The sequence below is a fragment of the Mesoplodon bidens genome, assembly GCF_964165515.1.
Source record: "Mesoplodon bidens genome assembly, chromosome: 8".
NCBI lineage: Eukaryota > Metazoa > Chordata > Mammalia > Artiodactyla > Ziphiidae > Mesoplodon > Mesoplodon bidens.
In genome coordinates, this window is record NC_138165.1 from 858,152 (window position 1) to 884,969 (window position 26,818).

At 42.0% G+C, this 26,818-nt stretch overlaps 1 protein-coding gene across 6 annotated transcripts in view; it reads left to right on the forward strand.

Moving 5' to 3' along the window:
- Positions 1-26,818, forward strand: part of SAP130 (Sin3A associated protein 130) — a 75,736-nt gene that overhangs the window by 19,049 nt on the left and 29,869 nt on the right. For 5 of the 6 annotated variants that reach the window (XM_081242524.1, XM_081242526.1, XM_081242528.1 and 2 more), the window contains 8 exons: positions 1,337-1,484; positions 1,646-1,736; positions 1,945-2,049; positions 5,645-5,786; positions 7,741-7,862; positions 11,676-11,978; positions 12,802-12,979; positions 19,666-19,770. In XM_081242524.1, the coding sequence (XP_081098650.1) occupies positions 1,337-1,484; positions 1,646-1,736; positions 1,945-2,049; positions 5,645-5,786; positions 7,741-7,862; positions 11,676-11,978; positions 12,802-12,979; positions 19,666-19,770 (1,194 nt within the window). The remainder of the gene's footprint in view (positions 1-1,336; positions 1,485-1,645; positions 1,737-1,944; positions 2,050-5,644; positions 5,787-7,740; positions 7,863-11,675; positions 11,979-12,801; positions 12,980-19,665; positions 19,771-26,818) is intronic. The other variant, XM_081242525.1, reaches the window with a different exon arrangement.

Below are 26,818 nucleotides of genomic sequence, written 5' to 3' on the forward strand. Positions count from 1 at the left end.
CATTATGCATGTGTGCAAGAATATCTGCAGGATAAATTCCCAAAAGTGATCAGAGGGTATATGTGATTGTAATTTTGATACCTATGTCTTATCGCCTTCCATAGGGTTTGTACCAATTTATACTCCCTCCAGAATATTTAAAAGTGCCTGTTCCCTTACAGCTTGAACAACAGAGTACCCTGTCAGTTTTTTGGATTTTTGCCCATCTGATAGGTGTACAATGATATATCGGTGTCTTTTAACTTACATTACTCTTCCTCTGATTAAGACTTAGTCTTTTCCCTTTGTTAAGGGGCCATTTGTGTTTTCTTTTTAGCAAACTGACTATTCATATCCTTGGCCTGTTTTTCTATTGGGCTGTTATTTTTCTCATGGATTTCTAGGAGCTCTTCATATATTAAGATCACACTTTCACCCATGAATCTTTTTACTTTGCTTGTAGTGTGTTTTACTGTGTTAGGAGGCTTGCTTATTGGTTTACAGAGTCAAATTTCTTGATTTTTTTTATAGCTTTTGGATTTTGAGAGCTGTTAATTGTTAGAAAGCTCTCCCCCACTCCAAGGCTATTAAAGAATTCTATCTTTTCTTCATGTACGTTCTTATTTTCCATTAAACCTTTCATCATTTTCATATTTATCCTGGTGCACTGTGTGAAGTATGGATCGAATTTTATTTTTTCCAGATGGCTGTGTAGTCTTCCTAGCATCATTTATGAAATAGCCCATTCCCTCCTCTCTGTTTGAGATGTCAACTCTGATATACTGTCACGTTTTCTTACCATTTTTGCAACTTCAGTAGCATGCTTCCCAGTTATTTTGACATGCTGTCTATGTTGATATCCCTTTCAATTATGAGGCAGTCATAACTTTATCTTCTGGCAAGGGATGATATAAACTTGGGGGAAGGAAGTCAGTGCTTCAGGGTCACAGGTTAAGCTTCCGTTAATCAAGGTTTTCTGTAATATTACCTCAACAGTTAGAAACTTAATGTGTACCTTCAGCTTTGTCCACAGTGTGAAACGTGTCCGTTATAGTAATGCTCACTCGAGATGGTCAGAGAGTGTTGATTAATTATATCGAGGATGCTCAGTATGACTGAGGATTAATTTATTTGGTTCATGGTACGTGTTGATAACCTTTTAGAATGAGGCTTCTGGCAGTTTCAGGAGAGCAACTCGATGGGCAGCTAACTTCATTGGTTCACCTGTGGACTTCACAGACCTGTGAAAAATAAAACTCTGTGGCTGTGATCCAGCACCAGACAGTAAGTGGCCTTGACTGCCTGCATGGCGTCTGGAGACAAGTCATAGATCGTGATGTCTTTTCTGTCTTCCCAGTCGGCCGACTCTGTCTCTCCAGCATCCACCGTCTGCAGCAATTAGTATCCAGCGTCCCGCCCAGTCACGGGACGTGACAACAAGAATCACACTGCCATCTCACCCTGCGCTAGGGACGCCAAAGCAGCAGCTCCATACCATGGCTCAGGTAAAACCAGAGATGAAGAGCCGTCTGTGTACCCTGTGGGTTGAAACGTGTGCAAAACTTGCTAGAAGCCTGGCAATATCGAAGGCAGTGATTGCGTTTAAACGGGATTGGGTGGGAGACGTTCTTGTTTCTAATTGTGTTGGGGGGTGTTCGCCCCACAGAAAACGATCTTCAGCACTGGCACACCAGTGGCTGCAGCGACGGTGGCACCTATTTTGGCAACGAACACCATTCCCTCCGCAACCACGGCTGGTAAGTCGGCAGCCCTGCTCTTCCTGCCGGGGAAGAAGGAGGCATAAGGCGTGGGTTCATTTTTTATTTCTCAGCTTCAGGCAGAGAACAAGAATTAGGTTAGAAAAATTCTCTTTCTTTTTCCCAAGAGCTTTTCTTGGGCTTTTGAGAGTCTGTAACGTGTGCAGAGAGGCCATTGTTGAAGAATTTCCCTTTTTCTCCTGTCCAGGATCGGTGTCACACACACAGGCTCCCACGAGTACAATTGTTACCATGACAATGCCCTCACATTCATCCCATGCTACGGCAGTGACCACCTCAAACATCCCGGTTGGTAAGTGGCCTGCAGCCTGCAGATGGAAGCTTACAAGGAATTTTTCAGCCCCGCTGACCAGGTCTTCATATAGCTGGCTAGTGTTGATTTTTTTTTTTAATTGTTAATTTTCAAAGCAGCACTGGCTTTAACTTTGAGTATTATTTCATATACAGATTTGGCATTTTGATGGTAGGGGGAGAAAGAAGAAGGTAACTGTCTCTGAGAGCTCAAAGTAAACTACTTTAACTCCACTTTTGACTTATTCATCAACCTTTACCTTTTCTATGTTTACCTTTTAAAAAAGTAAGTTAACTTTCCTGATAAAAGTTTGACAAGAACAACAGGATAAGCAAGAAAGAAGCAAAGATCTGGAGTGAAGAGACCTTGTACACTGACAGATTGTTCAGGAAAAACCTCTGGGTGATGCACCAGTGGGAAGAATGCTAACCCTCAAGTCAGTTCCCTGAGGTTCTTATCTGGGTGCCACCCAAGGTACTTCATGACCATCCTAAAATTCCTTCCAGGCTTTGTTTATTCCCCTTTTAAATATGTGTATATTTTCAGTATTAAAACATCTTTGAAAAGTTTCTGGCAGCCCAACGTTAGTGATCAAGATCAGGGATTGGCAAGCTTTTTCCCTAGAGCCGGCTGGTAAATGCTTTAGGTTCTGCAGGCCTCATGGGTGTGTGCAACTACCTAGCTATGGACAATATGTAAACAAATGGGTGTGGCTGTGTTTCAGTTAGATTTTTTTATGGACACAAATTTGAATTTCATGTCATTTTCAGGTGTCACAAAACAGTCTTCTTTTGATTTTTTCCCCCCCTGCCATTTAAAAGCGTGAACCCATCGTTAGCTCCTGGGCCAAAACAGGCATCAGCAAGGTTTGGCCGGCAGGTTGTCGTCGCCTGTCGTCGGAGTTGATAGCTTACTGTCACAGCTTCCAAAGCAGGGGCTGTGGCCTATGAGGCAGGACACTTCCTTCTTTAACCCACAAGTCACAGGTTGTAGTTTCTAGTGTTCCCTGTGCCTTGGTTCTGTAGCAGTGAGTGTGCCATCTTACTCTCCTTCACTCCCAGAGATGTGGGACAGCTGCCATATTTTTAATCTGCTGTACTTTTAGAAGTAAGGCTGCCTTTTGTGAGAGGACGCACTGACATACTCGACGGTCAGAAGTCTGGTGACCCGGCACAGAAGTGTCTCCCCTACCTGCTGTGTCCCAGCACTGGGGTGGTCCCTCCCTCCCTGCTTCCTTCCTCTGCATGTGTGACAGGCTGCAGCTTCCACAGCCCTCCTAGCAAACTTGGAGGGCGCTTTTCCAGCGTAAACGGAGGACCCGGGAAACCCTTGCTCCTCTTTTAAATAACTGGGCCATTCCAGCCCTTAAATTGGTCCTCAGCCCCACAGGCGGCTTTTCGCAGAGAGAATAACTGCGGTCTTTCTCACGTTACTGCTCACTCCAGCTTGGCATTGGAGAAACCAAGCTTCTGTCACAGCCTCTGAATTTAATCTCACTTCTGTGGAGTCTGGCAGTGGGGGTAGCGGTTCAGCGTTACTGCACTTTCGTTGAAAAAGCTGGTTGATTGTTCCATGTTGTCACTTCAGGCTGTTTTCTGGCTGTACCTAACAGTGTCATCCGTTACCTGCAGCGCCGTCAAGTCAGAGCCCAGCCCCTTCTTTTCATTTTTATAGTCGAGAGTCTCACTGGGGAATGTGTAGCTATGAAGAAAATTAGACCAGTAAAGAGGGGCAGCGTACCCTAGGGGGCTGTCTGGTTGTCTTGAACCCTCTCTGTGGAGAATTATTTAGAGGCCAGTTCTTGTTAATGTCGCTGTGTCTTCCTAAGAGTAACACTGTGGAAGTAAACTCACTCAGAGTAGCAGGAGACAAATAATGTTCATTCATTTGGCTAAAACTACCAACTTCTTACCTGTCCTAAGTTACTGTATTGCTGTGTTCTCTAATTCCCCAGCTCATTTATCTTTGAATTTTTACCATTTACTGAGTTCTAGATATGAAAATCATTTGACAGAAGTGTCCAAACAGATTTGAACATCTGCTACTTAGTGTGATTGCTTTTGTCGAAGTTCCATCAGGTTTATGCTCTGGTTTTGTTTTCCTCTTGTGTAGTAACCCAGATATTTGTTACATCATAATGGGATCCCTATACAGAAGGGCCTCAGTTGAGAAGGGAAACCTGCTATTAACCCTAGAGCATTGATTTTCAAGTTGAGGGCATAAGAGCTATATTAAAATCACCTAAGTGGCTTTTTCTAAGTGTCACTTGCTTTCTCTAGGTGACATTAGATATTGAATTCAGTCATTGTTATTAATAGGAATGTGTTGGATCAGGGGAAAAGCCTGATAACCCCAAGCATAGGGTTATCACCTGCAGTGAAGGCCCATTTCCAATAGAATGCCACCCTTATTTTCTCCACACATGACAGTGGTCTCAGAATTATAAAAAGCATAATCAGATGATCCCAGCCTACAGAAAACAGAGATTATCTTTGAAAATAGCCCCAACTTACGATTTCTGCATTATGTTTTTCCTGAAGTTTTTTTTTTCTAAATAATTGAGGATGTACGGCCCTTTTAATTAGGAAAAAGTAAAGGTACGATTCGTGTGTGTGTGTGGTTACCATCTGATGTTAGCTACTCTGCCAAACACAGCTGCTTTTTTATTGGAAGCATAATTTTCTCCTACCTTTTATGGGCACAGTGAAAACACAGGCTTAGTCACTTTTCCCTCAGCACCCTCTCGACTGACTACTGATGGAAAATACATCATGCCAGCTTCTCTCTGCGTTAGCCAGCAGAGGCCATCCTCACTGGTCAAACTGGGCATCTCACCCATCATCCTGCAGAAACTTCTCCAGCTGCCTCCCTCAGAAAATATCTGGGCCCGGGGCGTTGCTGCTTACCTTTGGTGTTCAGTGTGCTGCACCTTGGGTAACGTGATGGCATCACCCCAGTCTCTAGTGTTTGCGTGCCTGCCATTGGTATGACTTGGGTCTTTACAGATAGAATTAAATTTGAAAACTGTATGATCATTTTGATTTTGCCATAAAATATTATGCAAAGTCACAGGACACTCAAAAGACTTAAGAAATTAAGTGATTTTCTAGAGAAGGCCTCCTCATAGATGAGGAACCTAAGACTTGGAAATTAAAATGACCTTCTCATTACTTACTGGCTACATTATTACTAATTAGTTATGGGCCCCTGAGAAGAATCTAAGGTGTTTGCCATTTCTGTATTCAAATTTTTGTTGATTATTATTATTATTTTTTTAAGTTTTCTCCTTTTAAAAAAAAGGTCTCCAAGAAGCCAGGCCAGGGGAAAAGGGCCTAGTTGCTGATGTTTTTGACAAAGTATTAATGTTGAACCCTGCTTTGACAGATAGCAGTGTAAATATATCAGTGGATTATTGGATTGAAATAATTCAGTTGAACCATAGGTACTCATCTTTTCATTTTTTATTTTGATTAAAACTAAAAATCCAGGCTTCTTATTACTGTTTGCATTCTTAAGATTGTTGCTGGCCAAGAATGTTTTGGCATGCCAGTGAAAGCATATGAGCAGTAATGTAATTGGATTATACTTTTTGTAGCTAAGGTGGTGCCTCAGCAAATCACACATACTTCTCCTCGGATCCAACCCGATTACCCTGCAGAGAGGAGTAGCCTGATTCCCATTTCAGGACATCGAGCCTCTCCAAATCCTGTGGCTATGGAAACCCGAAGTGACAATAGGTAGGAGGGAATGTGCCCCATCGTGTCACGAATTGATTTGATTTTTCAGTGAAACCAGTTGTCCCACGAATATGACATGTATTTCCTTATTTTCAGCTTTTCCCCCTGAAAATCTAACACGTTGTATAATTTCTTTAATTTTATGAAACTGTGCTGTCTCTATTCATTCTCCTTTTGACGAATGTTCTAGTATCTTTTTGTTGACTTGTGTACTTCTCTTTTTAATTTATTTTGAGCCGTTTTGAGTGTAAGGGTAGCAGCATCGTGACCCCTTATCCCTAAGTATTTCCGTTTTCATCTCTAGAGAACGAAGCTGTTCTTACTTAACCACAGTACGGGGAACTGAAACGATCCTTTAGCTTTCCACTCTCTTTCATACATTGAAATCTTTGAAGAGTGTAGATAGGCCATTGTTTTTGCAGAATATTCTTCAATTTGGGCTTGTTGGATTGTTCCTCGTAGTTAGATTCAGGCTGTGCATTTTTGAAGTGAATACCATTAGGTGATATGTTCTTCTCACCGTTATTACATCAGAGAGCTCATGCTCTCCCTTTGTCCCTTTAATAGTTATCTCAACATTAATTCCTTAATGAAGGTGATGCCAGATTTTTCTACCGTAAAGGTGTACTTTTCTCTTTTGTAAATAACTAATTTGTGTGGAAATACCTTGAGACTATAAGTGTCCTTATAAGCTTTCACTCAGTAGTTGTGCTTCTATTGACGATTCTTGGCTGAGTCAGTTGACGGTTGCAACATGGTGGTTGCAAGATAGTGACTTGTTCGATCATTTCGTTGATATTTATCAGTTGACATTCTGATGTAAAGAAAGTTCATCTATCCCCATTTACTTATTTTGCTGTGTATTTTATTTCTGAACATCTGCATGGGCTCATGGATTTGGTTTTATTTATTCATAATTATAATCCATTACTGTCATCTATTTCGAGGCTCAGGTCGTCTCCAGGCTCATCCTTGGGAGCCCCTTCAGACTAGTTCCTGGGTTTTGCTATGTCCTGCTCATTCTAGCCCTTCCTTACTTCTCACAACATTAAGATACTTGAAACTCTTCCTGAACTTGGTCCCTCTGAGCCCTGGAATCTGCCATTTCTCCAAGGAGCCCTGGTTCCTTTGCATCATTTAGAAACTAAGATCTAGCCATTAGCTCTGTTTGTTGTTACTGGATTGTCACCACTTCTAGGCCCTTTCAGCAGGCAGAGAGGTAGGAAGTATATAACATTTTAAAAACTAAGTACATTCTGGTATCTCTGGTCCAGCTCCATTGCCTCCCCCATTCCGTATTTGTATCTCCCTTCTCCCACCCCACGGTGAGAACCTGGTAGAGTGCACATGAAGTAATTTCAGAAATGGATCATTTTAAAATATTCTTGTTTGATTATTGTGGTGTATAGAAATGCTTTTAGTTCTTTTCTTTTTTCTTTTTTCACCAAAGTACAGTTGATTTACAATGTTGTTAGTTTCTGGTATACATCAGAGTGATTCAGTTTTTTATATATATGTATGTGATACAGTAGGATCTTGTTGTTTATCTATTTTATATATAGTAGTTTGTGTCTGCTAATCGCAGACTTCCTAATTTATCCCTTCCCGCCCCTTTCCCCTTTGGTAACCACAAGTTTTCTATGTCTGTGAGTCTGTTTCTGTTTTGTAAATAAGTTCATTTGTGTCAAATTTCCAATTCCACCTGTAAGTAATATCATATGGTATTTGTCTTTCTCTCCCTGACTTACTTCACTTAGTATGATCGTCTCTAGGTCCATCCATGTTAAAATATTACTCTCTCTAGGTCTGTATCCTTTGATACAATTGTTTGGGATGCAATTTGGGAAACGTTAGTATGGCAGTTAAAAGTAAAAAGAGTTTGTAGGGGATAGGATCATTTGAAGGGAAAGAAGAAAAAACCTTTTGGTTCATATTATCTGTGTTCCATCTATAGACCATCTGTTCCTGTTCAGTTCCAGTACTTTCTGCCAACGTACCCACCTTCTGCATACCCACTGGCTGCTCACACCTACACCCCGATCACCAGCTCTGTGTCCACCATTCGACAGTATCCAGGTATGAGCCCCACTGTTAAGATGACTTTTAACATTTTAATTTTTGCACGCGATGAGATAGAAATTGATCAGTGAATATTTCTAGTATGGATTTAATTACTCTAGCTTCTATTTTCAGATTCAGATAAGGCTGAAATCTGAAGCTTTAAGGTTGTAAATCACCATCCCTGAAATCTAAAAAGTTGTCACTTATTAGTGATAGTAGCATGATTTTATCCCACCCTGAGGATAATTATGTTAACAGTTTTTGTTATCCCTTAAAATGGAAGTGCAGTTAAAAACGAATAAAGCTGTACTCTTACGGGGCTTCTATGGTTTTGTGGGATATTTGTTGTGTTTTTAATGTTAGTCCAGTTATGCTCAAAATTCACTATCCAGTCCAGTAAATAGTGTTCTTTTTGCCAATAAACAATGCTATTTAAACCTCAGGGTTTGTATAGTCTTTTCCTGTGAGACCCTCAGCTCACTTCAGGCATAAGAAAGCCAGGTTGTCAGATTGTGGCCATTGCCTGTCTGCTGTGCCGTCCAGGACTGCAGCTGCACCCACATGTGGCCATTGAGCGTTTGAAGGGGATCCGGCACAAATGAAGAACTGAATTTTTTGTTTTACTTAATTAAAATGAGAGAAATTTCAAATATGTTTGGAGCAACTTAGTGATATGCAGCTACTTTTTTCAAAATTGTAGATTTTATGGAATCAAGATGCAAATCGAATATTTCTGAAATTTAGTCTCTGAATTGAGATGTGTTTTAAGAGTAAAATGTACCCTGAATTTTGAAGACATTATATGGAAAAGAGAATGTAAAGTATGTTATTAATAACTTTTATAGTGATTATATTTTGAAATGATAATTTTTGGATATATTGAGTTAAACAAGATATGTCATTAAAATTAATTTGGCCTGCGTTTTTTTTTTGTTTGTTTGTTTTTTTGCGGTGCGCGGGCCCCTCACTGTTGTGGCCTCTCCCGTTGCGGAGCACAGGCTCCGGACGTGCAGGCTCAGCGGCCATGGCTCACGGGCCCAGCCGCTCCGCGGCATGTGGGATCTTCCCGGACTGGGGCACGAACCTGTGTCCCCTGCATCGGCAGGCGGACTCTCAACCACTGCGCCACCAGGGAAGCCCTGGCCTGCGTTTTACTTTATTAATGTGGCTACTGGAAAACCTAAAATTGCATGTGTGACTTATTTTTTCGTTAGGACAGTGCTAGTCTAAAACTTTAAAACACTGAGGTTTTTTTTTATATATATATAAATTTATTTATTTTATTTATTTATTTTTGGCTGCGTTGGGTCTTCGTTGCTGTGTGCAGGCTTTCTCTAGTTGTGGTGAGCGGGACTACTCTTCATTGAGCTGCACGGGCTTTTCCTTGCAATGGCTTCTTGTGGAGCACGGGCTCTAGGTGCGCGGGCTTCAGCAGTTGTGGCTCTTGGGCTCTAGAGCGCAGACTCAGTAGTTGTGGTGCACAGGCCTAGTTGCTCCGTGGCATGTGGGATCTTCCCGGAACAGGGCTTGAACCCACGTCCCCTGCATTGGCAGATTCTTAACCACTGCGCCACCAGGCAAAGTCCCAATACTGAAGTTTAAATAGCTTTGAAAATAGGTTCCTCCATCTCTACGTTGTTCTATGTGTGTGTTTTGATTTTTTTTTTTTTTTTTTTTTTTGCCGGGGGTGGGGGCTGTTTGTTTTTCAAAACTTTCTTTTTAAAGGAACTTCATAACAGTGTTTTTTTATTAACAGTCTTATAAAGTAGAATACTGTTTAATTGACTGTTGTCAAAAGTAGGATGCAAAAAGTATCATAGAAGCATGTTGACAATTAGGAAGTAAATTTCATGCGAGTGTGTGTTACACTAACTGCTGACAATTCTTAAGTCTCTTCATCAGTAACAGCACTTGCCTTCAGGTTCTCTCCTTCATCTACTACCTTGAATTGATAACTTCTATAACAGTGCAGTCATTTTGCTTTTCTGGAGAAGGTCATTCATGACCACTGTGTATTTCTCTGAATGCTAGCCAGCTGAAAACGGCATGCAGTCTCTCTTGACCTAGAATCAACTATGCAGACATTGTCATTCTGTGTAAACCTTTATTGTAAAAATCCATCATAAGAGCACTGTCTGAAATGTTGGGGATCCTGCCAGTCATCTGTTTCTCTACATTATTCTTCTTTCATCACTGCTGTAGCCCTGATAGATACTAACACAGAAAAATGAATAGTACGTTCAATACTTTATTTCTTCCAGGATCTAACTGTCATTGTTGGCGCAGATGAGGGGTAATATATTATTTCTCAGACATGTGAATCTAAACATGGATGGACACAAATGAAAAAATGATTTAGTAACCAGCTTACAGTATCCTATTGAATATTTATTGAAACTCTACTTTATGTAAGGTCTTATGCTAGGCTCTATTTTTAAAGTTGACTTTTAAACAGCTTTCAACAAGCTTAGAGTCTAGTAGGAAGATTAGACATGAAGAGATACTATAATATGCTAAATCTCAAAAGAGGGGCTTGAGCAAAGCCATGCTGCTTCTGAGGTAAGAGGTTGTTTCTACTTGAGAAGGTAGGGTTGGAGGTCAGGAGTGATTTCCTGAAGGAAGTGACATTTGGAAAGCATCTTTCAGAAAGTATAGGGCAGAGCCGTAGTGGGTGTTAACGTCTGTCACCGTCCAGTTAAAGATTGTTTTTCTTGTGATGAGAACTTTTAAGATCTACTCTCTTAGCAACTTCCAAATATACAATACAGTATTGCTAACTATAGTCGTCATGCTGTACATTACATCCCCATGACTTATTTATCTTATAACTGGAAGTTTGTACCTTTTGGCCACCTTTACCCATTTCGCCCACTCTCCACCCCTGCCTGTGGCACCCACCAGTCTGTTCTCTGTATCCAAGAGCTTGGTTTATTTTTGTTTTCTGCATTTTAGATTCCATATATAAGTGAGATCATATGGTATTTGTCATTGTCTTTGTGACTTATTTCACTAAGCATGATACCCTTTAGGTCCATCCATGTTGGCACAAATGGCAGCATTTCGGATTTTTCTTTTTTAATGGCTGAGTAATATTCCATTATGTGTGTATGGATATATATACCATATCTTCTTTATCCATTCATCCACTAATGGACACAGATTGTTTCCATATCTTGGCTATTTTAAATAATGCTGCAGTGAACATGGGGATATGTATATCTTTTTCCAGATTGTTTGGATGACCGAGAAGAAAAGTCTTTTGTTTGTTTTCTTTCCACAAACAGTGAGAAATCCCTTATTCTTTTGTTGCTTCCTGGGAATGTCTTTGTTGTCAATTTTGTTGTTGTTTCTTTGTTTTTATTATACACAGTAGATGATATGTTTGCCTGATAGATAAAAGGACAAGTTAATTCTCTCTTCAGTGCATATTTTGGAATTTAAAATTCACAACTACTGTATTTCAGAAGTACCTGTGATAGTGGTTCTATCAATTAAAGCAAAGATTCTTGACCTGGAGGCATGGATGTATCTCAGAAGTTTTATATTAATTACTTACATAGTTGCCTGGCTCACATTTGGCTTTTAATAAATGATTGCTTTTTTCTCATTTTAATAACATTTCTAGCAATCTGCAGAGAGATCGTATCAATTTGGTGGAAATAGGGGGGAAAATACCTCAATGTATAGGGTTTACGTAGCACTTTTTTTTTTAACTGAGAGTTTAGATCTTGAACAGTGGAAAAATTGTTTTGATTTGGGTGTTTTTCTCCTTATGTGGACTGTGCTAATCAAAGCTAACATTTTTGTCACTTTTTGCATCATTTTTAGTTTCAGCTCAGGCTCCAAACTCTGCGATCACGGCTCAGACTGGAGTTGGGGTGGCGTCCACAGTCCACCTGAACCCCATGCAGTTGATGACAGTGGATGCGTCCCACGCTCGACATATCCAAGGGATCCAGCCAGCCCCCATCAGTACACAGGGCATCCAGCCAGCTCCCATTGGGACCCCAGGGATCCAGCCAGCCCCCATAGGCACACAGGGCATTCACTCAGCAACCCCAATCAGCACCCAGGGACTTCAGCCTGCACCAATAGGGACCCAGCAGCCTCAGCCTGAAGGAAAGACTTCAGGTAATTTTAATTTTTTACATGGAAGTTGGTGTGGAGGGGAAAGGTACACAGGGTTTGAATCATGGTTCTGCTACTTGCTGGCTTTGTGGTCTCAAGTAAGCTCGCTAGGCCTTAATTTTCTCTTTGTAGCATGAGTTGCTTAGAACTTACTTGTCAGGGTCTTTGTAGGCATTAGAAACTACGTACATAAACAGCCTAACATGCATTTGCACGTGGGGAGAAGCGTTCTAAAAGAGCTCTTAGTTGAGAGAGTACATTCACCTTACAAGACTAGTGTTCTCCTTCCATTTCAAGATTTTCTTCTTCTTTTTTACCTTTTGGTCGTGCTGCCTGGCTTGCGGGATCTTACTCCCCCGACCAGGGATTGAACCTGGGCCCTGGCAGTGGAAGCGCGGAGTCCTAAGCACTGGACCCCCAGGGAATTCCCTAAGATTTTTTTTTTGGAGTTGTTTGTAAAGCTGTAAAGATAGGCTGGAATGTTGGTACCATTATTAGGAATTGCGAGGTGGTGGTTATTTCACCAAAACACTGTAGCAGAACATTTCTTGCAGTATACTGTATACTTGATGTATCTTGTCTCACTTCTTAGTAATTATGCTTGTAGAGCAAAGAAAAGAGGTTCTTGATCGTGCATCAGTAGACTTTGTAACCTCTCCCACTTTGCCATCTGCTCTTGTCCTTATCCCTCGTCTTCTTGAAATTGGACAGTCCTAACATGGATACTCCTGATTGTGGTGGTCTGATCGTTGTTGTTTGTCTGACGTGACATTTTAGTAATGTTACTTCCGTTTCCTTCTCTTCATTGTTCTTTCCTGTCCTCCAGCAGTGGTGTTGGCAGATGGAGCCACAATTGTAGCCAACCCTATTAGCAACCCATTCAGTGCTGCCCCAGCAGCAACAACTGTGGTGCAGACTCACAGCCAGAGTGCGAGCACCAACGCTCCAGCCCAGGGCTCGTCCCCACGGCCAAGTATACTCCGGAAGAAACCTGCCACAGATGGGTGAGTAGATCCAGAAGTGCCAAATGACACCTCTAATTCTGGATATAATTGGTGTAAACAGGTAGGCAGTAATCCAGCGCTGATAGCAAACTCAGTTTCCTCCAAAATAACTTGACCGCCGGGTTATTCAGTAGAGGCTTGCCAAGCTCAGACTGCAGGATGGTAAGAATCCAGGAGTCAGTTGGGTGTCACTTCGTAAGCATGTGTTGCGTATTATGTACTTTTAGGAGTTCTCTCTGGTTCTGAGAGTTTAATCCTAGAACCCCTAAAGTAGCTTGAACTGAACTCTTCAGGCTTGTCTAGCTAGCCACAGTAATGTGTGCTGTGTATTTTTTCCTCATTGTCCTCAATGAATTGTTGCTCGGGGCAAGCAGTTTCCCACGTGTATTAAGGGTCATATTTAGTAGCAGATAGTGTTCTGTGTTGTCATACAAGCTTCTGAGTTGGTGGGTCATAGGTGGGAAGGTATGTGCTCTGCCATAACAGAGACCAGAGTCTCTGTCTTAATACCAAGTCAGTCCATGACACAGTAACCATATCAAAACACAAGGCAGAGCTTGTAGTTAAGATGGCAGATTGAATATGCACTTCTAAATTTCTCTTCCTCTCAAAACCCTACAGAACTTTTAGTAAAGAGGCTTTTTAAAAAGATTGTAGGGAATTTCCTGGTGGTCCAGTGGTTAGGATGCCACGCTTTCACTGCCAAGGGCGCATGTTCCATCTCTGGTTGGGGAACTAAGATCCCACAAGCCACACGGTACGGCCAAAAATAAGTAAGTGGGTAAGTAAATAAATAAATTTTTTTAAAAAAGATTATAAACTCACAGGGATGGGGAGAACAGGAGAAGACACAACAGCAACAAGACTTTGAAGCTGGAAAGCAAATAGGCAAGTGCTCACTCGCTCCCTTAGCTGTGAAAAAGGTGAACGTTAAGTCTGCAGAGAAGAGCGCTGAGAACCATCCTTGTTTAAATTGTGAATCTTCAAAAGGACTAGGAGCAGGAAGAACTGGGGGTAAAAGGCTGGGCTGAAATCTGTCTGAAAAGTGGTTAGAGCCCTTCCTTTCCTTCTCTGCCCACACAGTGGGGTGCACTGCCCCTCCTCTCCAGCCCCAGTACACTCTGCAGATGGTCCACTGGGATCAGCCAGCGCAGTGAAGGGCATGGTGCTGTACCAAAAACGGATTAGGGGACCAAGCCTGTGTGGAGTGCTGAGACTTCTCCCTCGTGGCTGACACGACCCTGGCAGTTGAATTTAACTCTGCTGACAGGAAGTGAGAAGACGCCTGTACTCTGCTTCTAGGGTCCATTCCAGCCCGAGGGGAAAGAGCTAAGGCTACCGACAGTAGGGGTTTAAGGACACTAAGGACAGGGCTCCAGTTGCCCTTAAAGTAAACAAGCCCTGCCACAAGCTCAGAGCTGCCAACCAGCTTTTTAGTGCCCCCACTCCTCATCATGAGCATGCAGCCAAGCATATCAGGTATCTGAGGGTTCTTCTAACAGTGCAAGCTAGAAGCCACAGTGAACACGCTGAAAAAAGCAGCTCGGAAGATGCAGAGGCTGGGTAAGGAGAATAAAACTAAAAACAAAACATAAGAACACATGACCAGAGACAGACACTGTCAGTGCCATCTTCAAAGGACCAAAGAAAACTGCATCCATGAAACAGGAAGGCCGTGCTCCACAAAAGGAGCATTCCGAGAACAGGAATGTGTCCAGAAATCAAAAACTCAGTAGAAAACTTGAAAAGTAAAATTGAGGAAAGCTCTCAAAAGTAGAGCAAAAAGACAAAGAGATAGAGAATAGGTGAGAAAAGACCAAAAATTTGAAGAACCAGTTCAGGAGCTCCTGCCTCCAAGTGATGGGGTTTCAGCCAGACAGATCAGAGAAGAGGAGAGGGATGACTGAAAAATAATTCACAGAGAATCACCAAAACCGAAGGGTAGGCGTTTCCTCTTGTAACGAACCACGAAATGCTCGGTACAGTAGATGGCAATGGATACAAACTGGCACCAAGGTAAAATATTTTGAAATTTCACAGCGCTGGACAAAATGAGATCTGCCCGTTCTCCTATGCTTCGTCACCTCCAAGGTCCCTTCTGCTGTGCCCTCTGAGATCGTCTGTCATCATCTGAGTCCCCTGTGGCCTGACCTCTTCTCTGAGCATGGCTTCTTGCTTTAATTGGAACTTGGCTCTTCTTCGGGGTCTCGACTTCCTCGACTCTCCCCAGGGTGGTGGCTGGCTCTCCCTCCCCATTCCATCCGGTCACTGGGCCTGGGGGTGGGGTGGCTGTCCTCTTTGGGCCTCACTGCCACTTTCAGTCCCTTCCTTCTCAACAGCAGACATGCTTCCTGGTCTGTATTTAGATTTCATAAAATTTGCAATTGAAAGAGTAGTTTCACATAGCCAGGTTAATCCAGACACACTGAAAAGTTTTCCAGTAACTGAATCAAATACCAGTTTTTAAATTCAAATTAGTTTAAATGAAATATTGTTTAAGATCTTGCTCGTCAGTTGTGCTTGTCACCTTTCAAGTGCTTAGTAGCCCCATGTGGCTGGTGGCTTCCTTGTGGGACAGATTCAGGTTTGATTTGGGGTCTGTGTTTGTCCTTCAGACGGTACATAGTGTCTGGCTGTGTCATGCCGTCTTCAACTTTAATGTACACAGACGTGGTTTCCCAGCGCTCTGGCCTCTCAGTTGCTTGAGTGCATCCTCTGCACCCACCCTCCCCCAGCAGGGCACACCCATGAGTGCTATAGCACTCCACAGCACAGAAGTTCAGCAGCTTTTTCTGTACCCTAGGGTCCCACAGCCCGCCTCTCTCGCCATGTCCCTGGCAGCGACTCCCAACAGGACCCAGCTGGGAGCCTTCAGTCCATTGGTCCTTACCACCTTTTCACTTTTCCTCACTGCCTTTTCCTGGCCTTTTTGTCTGCTCTCCCTGGTTCAGAGTCTGTGGTCCGTTGCAATCATTTCCTTGCGTACAGCCTCAACTTCCCCGTCCTCCTCTTCACTTTGTCAAAATCAGAGTTAAAATCCAACGTTCTGCCTAATTTGCGTTGTGCCGCTTGCCTGTGTGCAGCAGAGTGTTGCCTCGTCCAGCTTAACCTCACACACCTCCCCTGGGGTCTCCCGGCGGCCCAGCACAGTCTGCTTTCCTTGGCCATTCCTCCAGACACCCGTGTACCTCCGCTCCTTTCCAGACTTCCACACCTCCTCTCCCACGTTCGCTTGTAGCTAATGAATGTGCCGCCTACTTTTTTCTTTCTGCTACTTGCTTGAGAAAATGGAAACAAGCAAAAGAGAAGTTCACAAGCTAGCTGTCGCATACTTGCCTGCCTGCCTCTGTCTCCAGCTCCGCCTCCATCTCTCCATCACTCAGAGCTGAGCTCTCGGGGCATCTCTCCAGAGCACCCAACTGCATCCCGTCTCACCTCCGTGAGAACAGTGCTCCAGCTCTTCTGCCTCTCTCCTCCATCAGTTTTTTCTTGTTAGTGGATCCTTCACATAAAAAAGTATAAACTTGTCATTTCTTCCACTTTGCTCCACTCTCTACCCCATTTTTTTGCTCCTGTTTGCAATGAAAATGAAGGCGTTGTCTCTATTTGCTAGCTCCACTTCGTCCAGTCTCTCTCTCTTTCAGCACTTTCACTGAAGTATAGAAAACTGCACAGATGATGTATGTACAGTGTAATGAGTCAGCACAAACGTATAACTGCTGTATCGGTCAAGAAACAGAACATTACCAGCACTTTCTCCCAAAGATTACTAACCAGTTTTTCTTTTTATCCTATGGATTTGTTTTGCCTCTTTTTGAGCTCCCATAGAATCATAAACATTTTTTGTGTGAGTCCGTCTTCTTTCACTTGGTTTTGGGAGATTGATCCGTGTTACTGCATATAACTGTAACTTTTTTTATGGTTACATAAAATGCCCTTGTCTGAGAATACCATAGTTTAACCATGGATATTTGGGTTATTTCCAGTTTAGGGCCATAATGTTACCCCGAACATCTTTGTGCATCACCTTTTTTTTTTTTTTTTTTTTTGCGGTACGCGGGCCTCTCACTGCTGTGGCCTCACCTGTTGCGGAGCACAGGCTCCGGACGCGCAGGTTCCGCGGCCATGGCTCACGGGCCCAGCCGCTCCGCGGCATGTGGGATCTTCCCGGACCGGGGCACGAACCCGCGTCCCCTGCGTCGGCAGGCGGACTCTCAACCACTGCACCACCAGGGAAGCTCTGTGCATCACCTTTGATGCATCCATAAATGCAGTGCTGTTATGTACCTTGGAGGGGATTTGCTGGGATGTGGGCTGTGCTCATTTTCACCTCCAGCAGGTAACGCCAGCAGTTTGTCCAGGTGTTTGTACCCCTTTACACTCACCAGCAGTGGGGTCCTTGCCTTTGTCATCATCAACGCTTGTTATTTGGCACTCTTTTTTAAGTTTGGTCATTCTGTGGGTTTATAGTAGTGTATCTCTTTAGGGGTTTGGAGGGCGTGTTTGTACTGAGGAATGGGGGGTTGAGTGGTCTTGCTTTTTTGTTTATTTCTTTTTATTGTGGAAGGTTTAAACATAATACAAATTTGAACATCTGAATTTATACCCATCATTCAACTTCAGTTATTAACTTATCAGTTCATGTTTTATCTGTATGCCTGTCCACCACCTTCCACCATATTATTTTGAAGCAAATCATAGGGAACACATCATTTTGTTTGTATATGTTTGTATATATTTCAGCATGTGTTTATTGAAATACATACTTTAAAAAAATGTAATAACCCCATAATGTTATCAAATATTTAGTCATTGTTCAAACTTCCAGTGATCTCAAATGTCACAAATTTTGTTTTGTTTTATATTATTTATTTGAGTCTGTATTCTGATAAGGTACACACATTATGATTGGTCGATAGGTCTATTAAGACTCTTCTAACATATGTTACCTCCATTTCTTTTTTCCTTGCAGTTTGTCTGTTGAAGAAACTTGGTCTTTTGTCCTGTAGAGTTTCCTCTCCCCTCCCAACTCTCTCCCTGAATTTGTCAATTGCATCCCCATTCTGTTAGTTCCCTAGGGCTGCTGTAACAAATTACCACAAGTTTAGTGGCTTAAAACAACAAAAGTTTATTCTCACAGTTCTGATGACTAGAAGTCTGAAATCGGCACGTCGCAGGGTTGGTTCCTTCTGAACTCTCAGGGAGGATCCACTCCATGCCCTGCTTCCAGCTTCTGGTGGCTCTTGGGTGTCCTTTGTGTTGCTTGGCCTGTGGATGCATCACTCCAATCTCTGCTTCCATATCCATGTGGCCTTCCCTCTGTGTCTGGGTGTCTCGAATCTCCCTCTCCTTTCTGTTAAAAGGATACCCATCATTGGATTTAGAACCTACCCTAAGTCTAGAATGATCTTATCTACTTAATTACATTTGCAAAGACCCTACTTTTTTTACATTCACAGGTACCAGGGATTAGGACTCGGATGGATCATATTAGGGAACACAATTCAACCCACTGACCCCATTGCCTAGTTTCACTTGTTATCCTCTCCTCCACATTTTCTCTAAGTTGTTACTTGAATCTGAAGGCTTGGTGCACTTCACTTTTTCTCCCCTTTTGGCAAGACTCCTTCCTAAGTTGGTGGTTTAGTCTTTTTATCAGGAGAAATATGCTGTGTGGACGTCAACCTTTCTGAGATGTTCGCAGTCTTATGATCAGTGTCTGGGTGCATTCATGATTAGGCATTGCTAAGTGGTATGTTCTAGCCGTTTGGTCTCAAACCGACTCTTCTAGCATTTGCTTGCACCACTCTGCCAGAACTAAACATGTCAAGGTCACTTAGGAGTTCCACATTGCTAAGCTCCCGTAGTTAGTTGTCAGTTGGAGCCACGCGTGGCCTCTCTACTGCGTGACACAGTGGATCACTCGCTACCTTGATCAACTGTTTTCACTCAGTTCCTCAGGTCAGTATAAATACATAGGTACAATAATGATTATAACTGCTAAACAGATTTAAATTTTACTTTATGTTTTAAATTTTTTTATTATTTATTTATGTTTTATATACCTATTTGTTTTTGACTGCGTTAGGTCTTCATTGCTGCGTGTGGGCTTTCTCTAGTTGTAGTGAGGGGGGGCTACTCTTCGTTGTGGTGCGCGGCCCTCTCATTGTGGTGGCTTCTCTTGTTGCGGAGCACAGGCTCTAGCTGCAAGGGCATCAGTAGTTGTGGCGTGTGGGCTCAGTAGTTGTGGCTCGTGGGCTCTAGAGCAGAGACTCAATACTTGCGGCGCTTGGGCTTAGTTGCTCCGCGGCATAGGGGATCTTCCCTGACCAGGGATTGAACCCGTGTCCGCTGCATTGGCAGGTGGATTCTTAACCACTGCGCCACCAGGGAAGTCCCTAAATTTTAGTATTAAGTACAAAGGAGATGTGTAGGCAGAAGGTAGAAGAAGCAGGTAAAAGAGTCGCAATGGTTGCTTCCTGAAGAGAGATGGGCAGGAAGTGGGGAGGCAGGGGGAAGGGATCTGCCGTATGTTATCAAAACCGTTTTGGTTTTTAAATAATCTGCCTTCATTCATTTGATAAAATTTGAAAATCCATTAAAAAATACCTAGCCATAGGTACACTTAGCTAATGTGTGGTTCTTGTCCTTTAATGCCGTCTGGGTTTGTCTCTTTACTCTTTCAGAATGGCAGTTCGGAAAACCCTCATTCCTCCTCAGCCTCCTGAAGTGGCTAGCCCTCGAGTGGAGAGCTCTATGCGGAGTACGTCTGGGTCGCCTAGGCCTGCAGGGTGAGCAATCATTGAGGACAGAAAAGTCTAATACATGTCGCAGACGTCACATCCTTTGCCTCTAAAAAAAACCACTAGTGTGTGCATCTGAAAGAACCATTTTCTAGCCATGAGATCTGGACACGTTTCTCAACCTCTTGGACCCTTATTCACCTCATTTATGAAGTGGGCATACTTACAACACCTCCCTCATAGGCTCCCTGTGTATTGAAACCGCTTAGAACAGAGCCTGCCTCACAGTAAACACCCACTTATTGCTGCTGTCGAAAATGGCATCATGACAATAGTTAATGCATTCTGTTTTCTTTACTCTTTATCTCCTTAATTCTAAAAGTAATATTTTGGGGAAAAAAATGAGACAATATAAAAATATTTAAGGTACAAAGAGAAAATTGTCCTATTCTCCACCCCCACTCCAGTCCCACTCCCCAGAGTAATATTGATTGGTTAAAGTTTTGTTAAGCATCTTTCCATGTCTTTTTCTACATACACGTGTAGATAGGTTGATAGATTCTTAAAAACAGGATTTTGTTGATTGTTTTATGTACTGCATTTTATACTTATGTCTGTAATCACTTACCATGTTAATATATTTAGATCTCCTACTTCATAAAGCTTCAAAAAAAAATTTATGAATGCCATGTGTGTGCCAAGTATCATTTTAGAATCTGGGGATGTAAGAGTGACTGAAATAAAGTGTCCATTCTCCTTAAGCTTACTGTCTAGAGAATGTAGAGAAATAATAAATATGTGAAGAAAAAGAAAACAGTGTAAACGGAATATAAGTGATGGGAGGAAGGGGTGATGACTTACAGAAAGGCCTCTCTGAGCAGAGGCTTTAAGAGCATGGAGGAATAAGCCACATGCTCCCTGATGTCAGACTGTGTCAGGCAGAGGAAAGAGCAGGGACTAAGACTTTGAGGTAGGAGTATTTGCAGTCACCACTTTGTACATTAGCGCAGGAATGTACAATAACCACGTAAACGGAAACTGTGCATGATTATTTATAATTGTTCTGTGACCTTAAAAACATTTGTGAAAGTATCAAAAATTCTCTTAACTGTCAGTTAAAATATATAGGGAAATGAAAAACATAGTAAAACTAAAATTTACTTATTAGTACGCTGTAATTTGAACATCAGAAGTGCTGAGAATTAAAGTGTTTTATTTCTTTCTAAAAGCTAATCAAATGGGAATTCCCTGACAGTCCAGGGGTTAGGGCTCCATGCTTTCACTGCTGAGGGCCCAGGTTCAAACCCTGGTTGGGAACTGAGATCCCACAAGCTGTGCAGCATAGCCAAAAAAAAAAAAAAAAAAGAAAGAAATAAAAGCTAATCAAGAGTACAGTTGGCCCTCTGTATCTGAGGGTTACACATCTCGAGCGTCCACAGGTATCCATGGATTTTGGTATCCGCGGGGGTGGGTATTAAGGGACGATTGTAGTTGGAACAATGCTTCCCTTATTCACATTGAATAACTTATGAAACAGAGCAAGACTCCTTCTAAGCTTTGGTGAATTGTCATACTCCTTTCTAAGTTTGGGTCTGCCCTGACATTTTATCCTGTCTTTTTTTTCTTTTGGCTGCATTGGGTCTTCGTTACTATGAGGGCAGGCTTCAGTGGTTGTGACACGTGGGCTCAGTAGTTGTGGCACACGGGCTTAGTTGCTCCACGACATGTGGGATCTTCCCGGACCAAGGATCAAACCCGTGTCCCCTGCATTGGCAGGCAGATTTTTTTTTAAAGAACTTACTTACTTACTTACTTACTTACTTACTTACTTACTTACTTATTTATTTGGGCTGTGTTGGGTCTTCGTAGCTGTGCGCAGGCTTTCTGTAGTTGCGGCGAGTGGGGGCTACTCTTCATTGTGGTGCGCGGGTTTCTCATTGCAGTGGCTTCTCTCGTTGCGGAGCATGGACTCTAGGTGCGCGGGCTTCAGTAGCTGTGGCACACGGGACTCAGTAGTTGTGGCGCATGGGCTTAGTTGCTCCGCGGCCTGTGGGGTCTTGCCGGACCAGGGCTCAAACCCTTGACCGCTGCATTGGCAGGTGGATTCTTAACCACTGCGCCACCAGGGAAGTCCCTATCCTTTGTCTTTTCAGTGTCGTAAATTATTTCCAGAAGTTCCTTTAATGTGAGGTTGTTGCCAGCATCACTTCCAGGGACATCTTTATCCTTTTATCAAACCATCTGCCTTAACTAATCCTTGGAATCTGGGTGCACATTCCACAGCAGCATCTTTATCTTTGCTAGCAGCTTCACCAGATAGCTTACATTAATCAAATTAATGCTGACTATTGAAAAAGTGAATCCAGCCTTTATTGGCTGTAAAAGGCTTTGGTTTTTTGGTTTTTTTAATCCTCCTTGTAATTTCCATCTTCCTTCAATGTGGCAGTTAATTCAACACTTTGGTCTGAGTGATTGGGTTGTTGTGGGGTTTTTTTACAGTCTTCAATCCAAAATGGAAGTAAATACTCCGTTTCACTATAGTGGCTTACAGTAAAATGACTTTACCACCTTTTTTATATTCATTGGACTTTCTCAGTGTGGTCCATGCCATAGCTTCGTACAAGCCTGGGTCTCATCCTAAATTATCTTTGCGGTTGCCATTTTCCGATCTTCTAATCACATCCCATTTTACTTCTAGATTGATCACATTTTTTTCTGCATTTTCATCGCTGTTGGCCAGTTCTCTTTCAGTCGTTCATTTTTGTAAAATTTCACCTGGGTTTATCACTAGGAAACTGGACAGCACAACTGCACACTTCGCTGTCTGCATGAACTGAGCGGTAGATGTGCAGTCACCAAGCAGTCAGCGACGTACTTCCAAAGAAGTGACGTGCGATGTGCATGTCTGTACGTGACAGAGTGATTTGGGGACTGAAGAGCTATAGTAGCAAAGATTGCACTTGATGACGTTACTCACAGTTAATAATTATACTGTAGAAACTGAAGTTCGAGCAGTGTTGGTGGGGGGCTGGGGGAAGACAGTGCCACGTATGTACGTGAAAGTCACACATATCAGTGTTGTGCGAAGTAAGCACTGTCTGTATATGAAGAATAAACAAGGAGCAGCAAGGGAGAGCAGCCTAGAATGCGGGGCAGGGTTGTACAAAATGGTTCAGAGATAACAGTGAGAGCCAGACTATGTACGCAGGGCTTTGTGGGCCATTCAGAATCTTTCGGATTTTATTTTGAGTGAGACAGGAGTGCCATCAGAGGGCTAAGGCATAGGAGTGACATAATTTGACTTATTTCTAAAAGGATTGCTCTGGCTGCTGTGCTGAGATCAACTGCAAGAAGACAAGAGTGGAAGCAGTGAGACCAAGTAAGAGATGATAAAACCTTAGACTCTCTTAATGGCTTGGACCAGCATGGAGGTAGTAAGCGTCTTCAGAAGAGTTCAGATTCGCAATATGTATTGCAGGTACAGCTGTCAGGATTTTCTGCGTGGAGAGAAAGGGAAGGAGGCAGTGATAGCTCCCAGTTTTTGCCTGAGCAACTACAGATAAGGAATTATTTACCCTTTCTGAAGTGAGAAATAGCAAGGGGAAATCAGGAGTTTACTTTTAGATATTTTATTTTGAGATATCCAAGTGGTTAAACACACCCAAGTGGAGATGTCACGTGCATAGCTGGATGTATATTTCTGAAGTATATACAATTCTGGAATTGAAGATAGAGGTCCATGCTGATGATTAAGATTTGGGAACTAAAGCGGGTACCGGCATACCTTGTTTTATGGCACTTCACAGATACTGCATTTTTTACAAATTGCAGGGTTTTGGCAACACTACATCCAGCAACTCTATCAGTGCCTTTTTTTTTTTTCTTCAGCATTTGCTCACTTTGTGTCTCTGTCACATTTTGGTAATTCTCACTGTATTTCAAACCTTTTCGTTATTGTTATATCTGCTATAGTGATCTATAATCAGCGATTTCTGATGTCACTGCTGTGATTCCCTGAAGGCTCAGATGATGGTTAGCTTTTTATAGCAAAAAAGTATTTTTTACAATAAAGCCATGTATATTGTGGTTTTTTAGGCATAATGCTGTTGCACACTTAATAGACTACAATATAGTGTAAACATAACTTTTACATGCACTGAGCAACCAAAAAATGTGTGTGACTTGCTTTATTGCGATATTCATTTTATTGCAGTGGTCTGGAGCCAAGCCTGCATTATCTCTAAGGTATGTTGTATGTATGCTTTAATACCATGAGAGTGGAAAGGCTCCCATTGACAGTGAGTGTAAATAGAGAAGTGGTACAAGGACCACACCTTAGGACATAACCATCTTTAGAGGTCAGGAAAGAACAAAACCAGGAAAGGAGACTGTATTCCTGTTCTATGTGATGTTCCCAGTTAGGCTGGTGCCATAATTGAGTCCTCAGTTAATGAACATTTAAGTTATTTCCATTTATCACTATAATAAACATTACTACAGTGAATCTCATTATCTATCATTGAGCCTTGTTGCAAACATTTCTCAGGGATAGATTTCTGGAAGTAGCATTGATGGGTCAAAGTAAACGTGCAGTTTAAATTCTGATTTCCAATCCCTCTACCTTTTTACCTGCTTACAAGATATGTGTTCCCATTTCCTGCACATTCTTGCCAACACCAGATATTAAATTTTGCAAACGTGTAATACACTTATTTTCAGTTATTTAAGATTTTTTTTTTAAACAAAGTGGCATATGGAGTTACTTTTAAAGTGGTAGAAAAAAAGTAGCTCATGAGGTGAAGAGCACACTGTGATGTATCAATACAGAAGTTTATCCCTTGTGAGCAAAACGTGCAGAAACTTGGGTGAGGAGGGGCTGTTGTAGACTCTCCTGGGCTTAGTATGGTTCAGAGAAGCTGTGCGGTGGGCCCCACACAGGCACCCAGGCTGGCCTTTTTTTGCAGTTGGCAGTCTGTTTCTGTGGCACCTGAACGAAGGGAGTATTTGGATTTTGAAAAACAACCAGCTGAAAGAGCAGTTTTCCTATCCTCCCACACCCAAGGAGTCTCACGTAATTGGCTGTTTCTTGGAATATCCCAACTCATTTACCGACGAGTAATAACAGAAGGATTGATGGGAAAATAAGTTTAAAAAGTAGGAAAAAAGCAACACAATATACTAGTTTGTTCACTGAGAACACTCACCAGAAAAACATTTACAGGGGACAGATGAAATTTATAACAGAATATTTGACTGTGAATAGAAATTACTGAACAAAATAGCCACCACTTTTATGAAACAGAACACGAGGATGAAATACGAAGACTCCCAAGGATAAATGAGTAAACATAAAGAGATGATACATGAGTGGACAGAATTCAGTAAAGATCTAGAAGAAACCGTCACAGAATGAAGCACAGTTGAAACAGAAAACAGTGTAGGCATAGCGGATGGAAATGAAAAAAGGGAACAAAAATTTTAAAAGAAACAAAACAGAAACCATACAGAACACTCCGTGATACAAGTAAGATCAAACATATACATGTCAACGTCTCTGAAATCAATATATAACTTTAAATTGACTGCGTGTTAATATCCTATCATTAAATAATGTATTTTTAAGTTGTTCACAAAATATTGGTGTATTGTATAGTGTTGGCAACTTAGATTCAATGAAATACTGAAATAGAGTGGTGTTGTGTAGAGATGGTAGTGGGTAGGTTAGAGGAAGGAGACTTCTCAATACATCTTTTGAAACGTGAATGCTAATTCAAAACAAAACATTAAGAAAAGTTGAAATATTAGAAAACAGGTTTAGAAAGTAAATCCAGACGCTAACAAAATAGATAGAAAAATTGAATTTTAAAAGAAGTCACATAGTACAGTGCTACAAAGCTACTATTCATGTTTGCTTAGATTTTCCCTGCCAGTCACTAGTTCATCCTCAAACTCTCCAACAAACCTATAGAAAAGCTCTGAATAAAGGTGGACCTATAGATCTCTGTGTCATTTGTTCTTGGTAACATCCCTCCAGTCTGCATTGGTTGCTCTTTAGGCAACCAATATAATGTGGCAACTCTGAACATCAGACTCCCACCCCTCCCCAGGTTTGTTGCTATTCCTTGTAGTTGTAGTTGTTTAGTGACTTTTCTGAACTAATTCTTTAAAATCTATATCTTTGTCTAACGCAGCCACTGATACCTACTTGGTTAACTTTGTAGTCAGCTAATGAAAGACCAGATTTTCTTTAATGCCTGGAACCAATAAGTCTCCGTGTGTTTGCCAGAGAGCTCTGTGTGTGTCTTGGGTAACCTCTCAACACTTAGGCTGGCAGTTGACAGCTCTGCCTGAGCCCTCTCTTTCTGCTTGCACAGAGCCTCACAGTCAGCCAGAGGTGAGACTTAGGGCCTTCTCAGTTCTTCCCTGGGCGTGTGCTTAGCCCTGGGTTTGCACACAGCCCTACATGTATGTGTTGCTTCCTAGACTGCCAGAAATATGTCAGAGCTGTTCAAATCTCTTATGGATATTTCATTCTCCAGCTTTTCCTTTCACGTTTTTTGGGTAGCTTATTGTTTGCCTCAACTGTTATCATCCTCTCAGTCAGCTGGGAAACTGATCGATTGCCTCTAATATTTTCCAAAAACACACCTTGGGAAAAGGTCGTTTGCACTGACAAGCTCTAAGTCAAGTCAAATAAGACAGTCTTGCAAATGGGAACGAGCAGACAGGTCATATAATGGTAATTCTTTGGTAAAGAGGGTTTGTCGTGGCTCTGACCCCTCTGGTAGCTGCAAGGCTGCTGGTTTTCACTGTCAGTGTGGGCTGTTGGCTGATAAGTCTACTGTGGAGCTGGAAATGGAAGAATGGAAACAGTGCAAGTTAAAACGCCACAAAGTTTACTGTTCTTACCAAGATTCAGCCTGTTTTCTTGAATAGTTTTGCCAGATTGTTGAAAGCCTTTGGTTAGTTTCTAGAGTTCTGAAAAAGTTGTTTCTGACTTTCTTTTTTTTTGCCAGGTTTTTGTTGCTTTTATGAAAGGGGATTTTCAGAGATCCTAAGTCTCATATGTTTTTGCTGATGTCCCTGGTTATTTTAT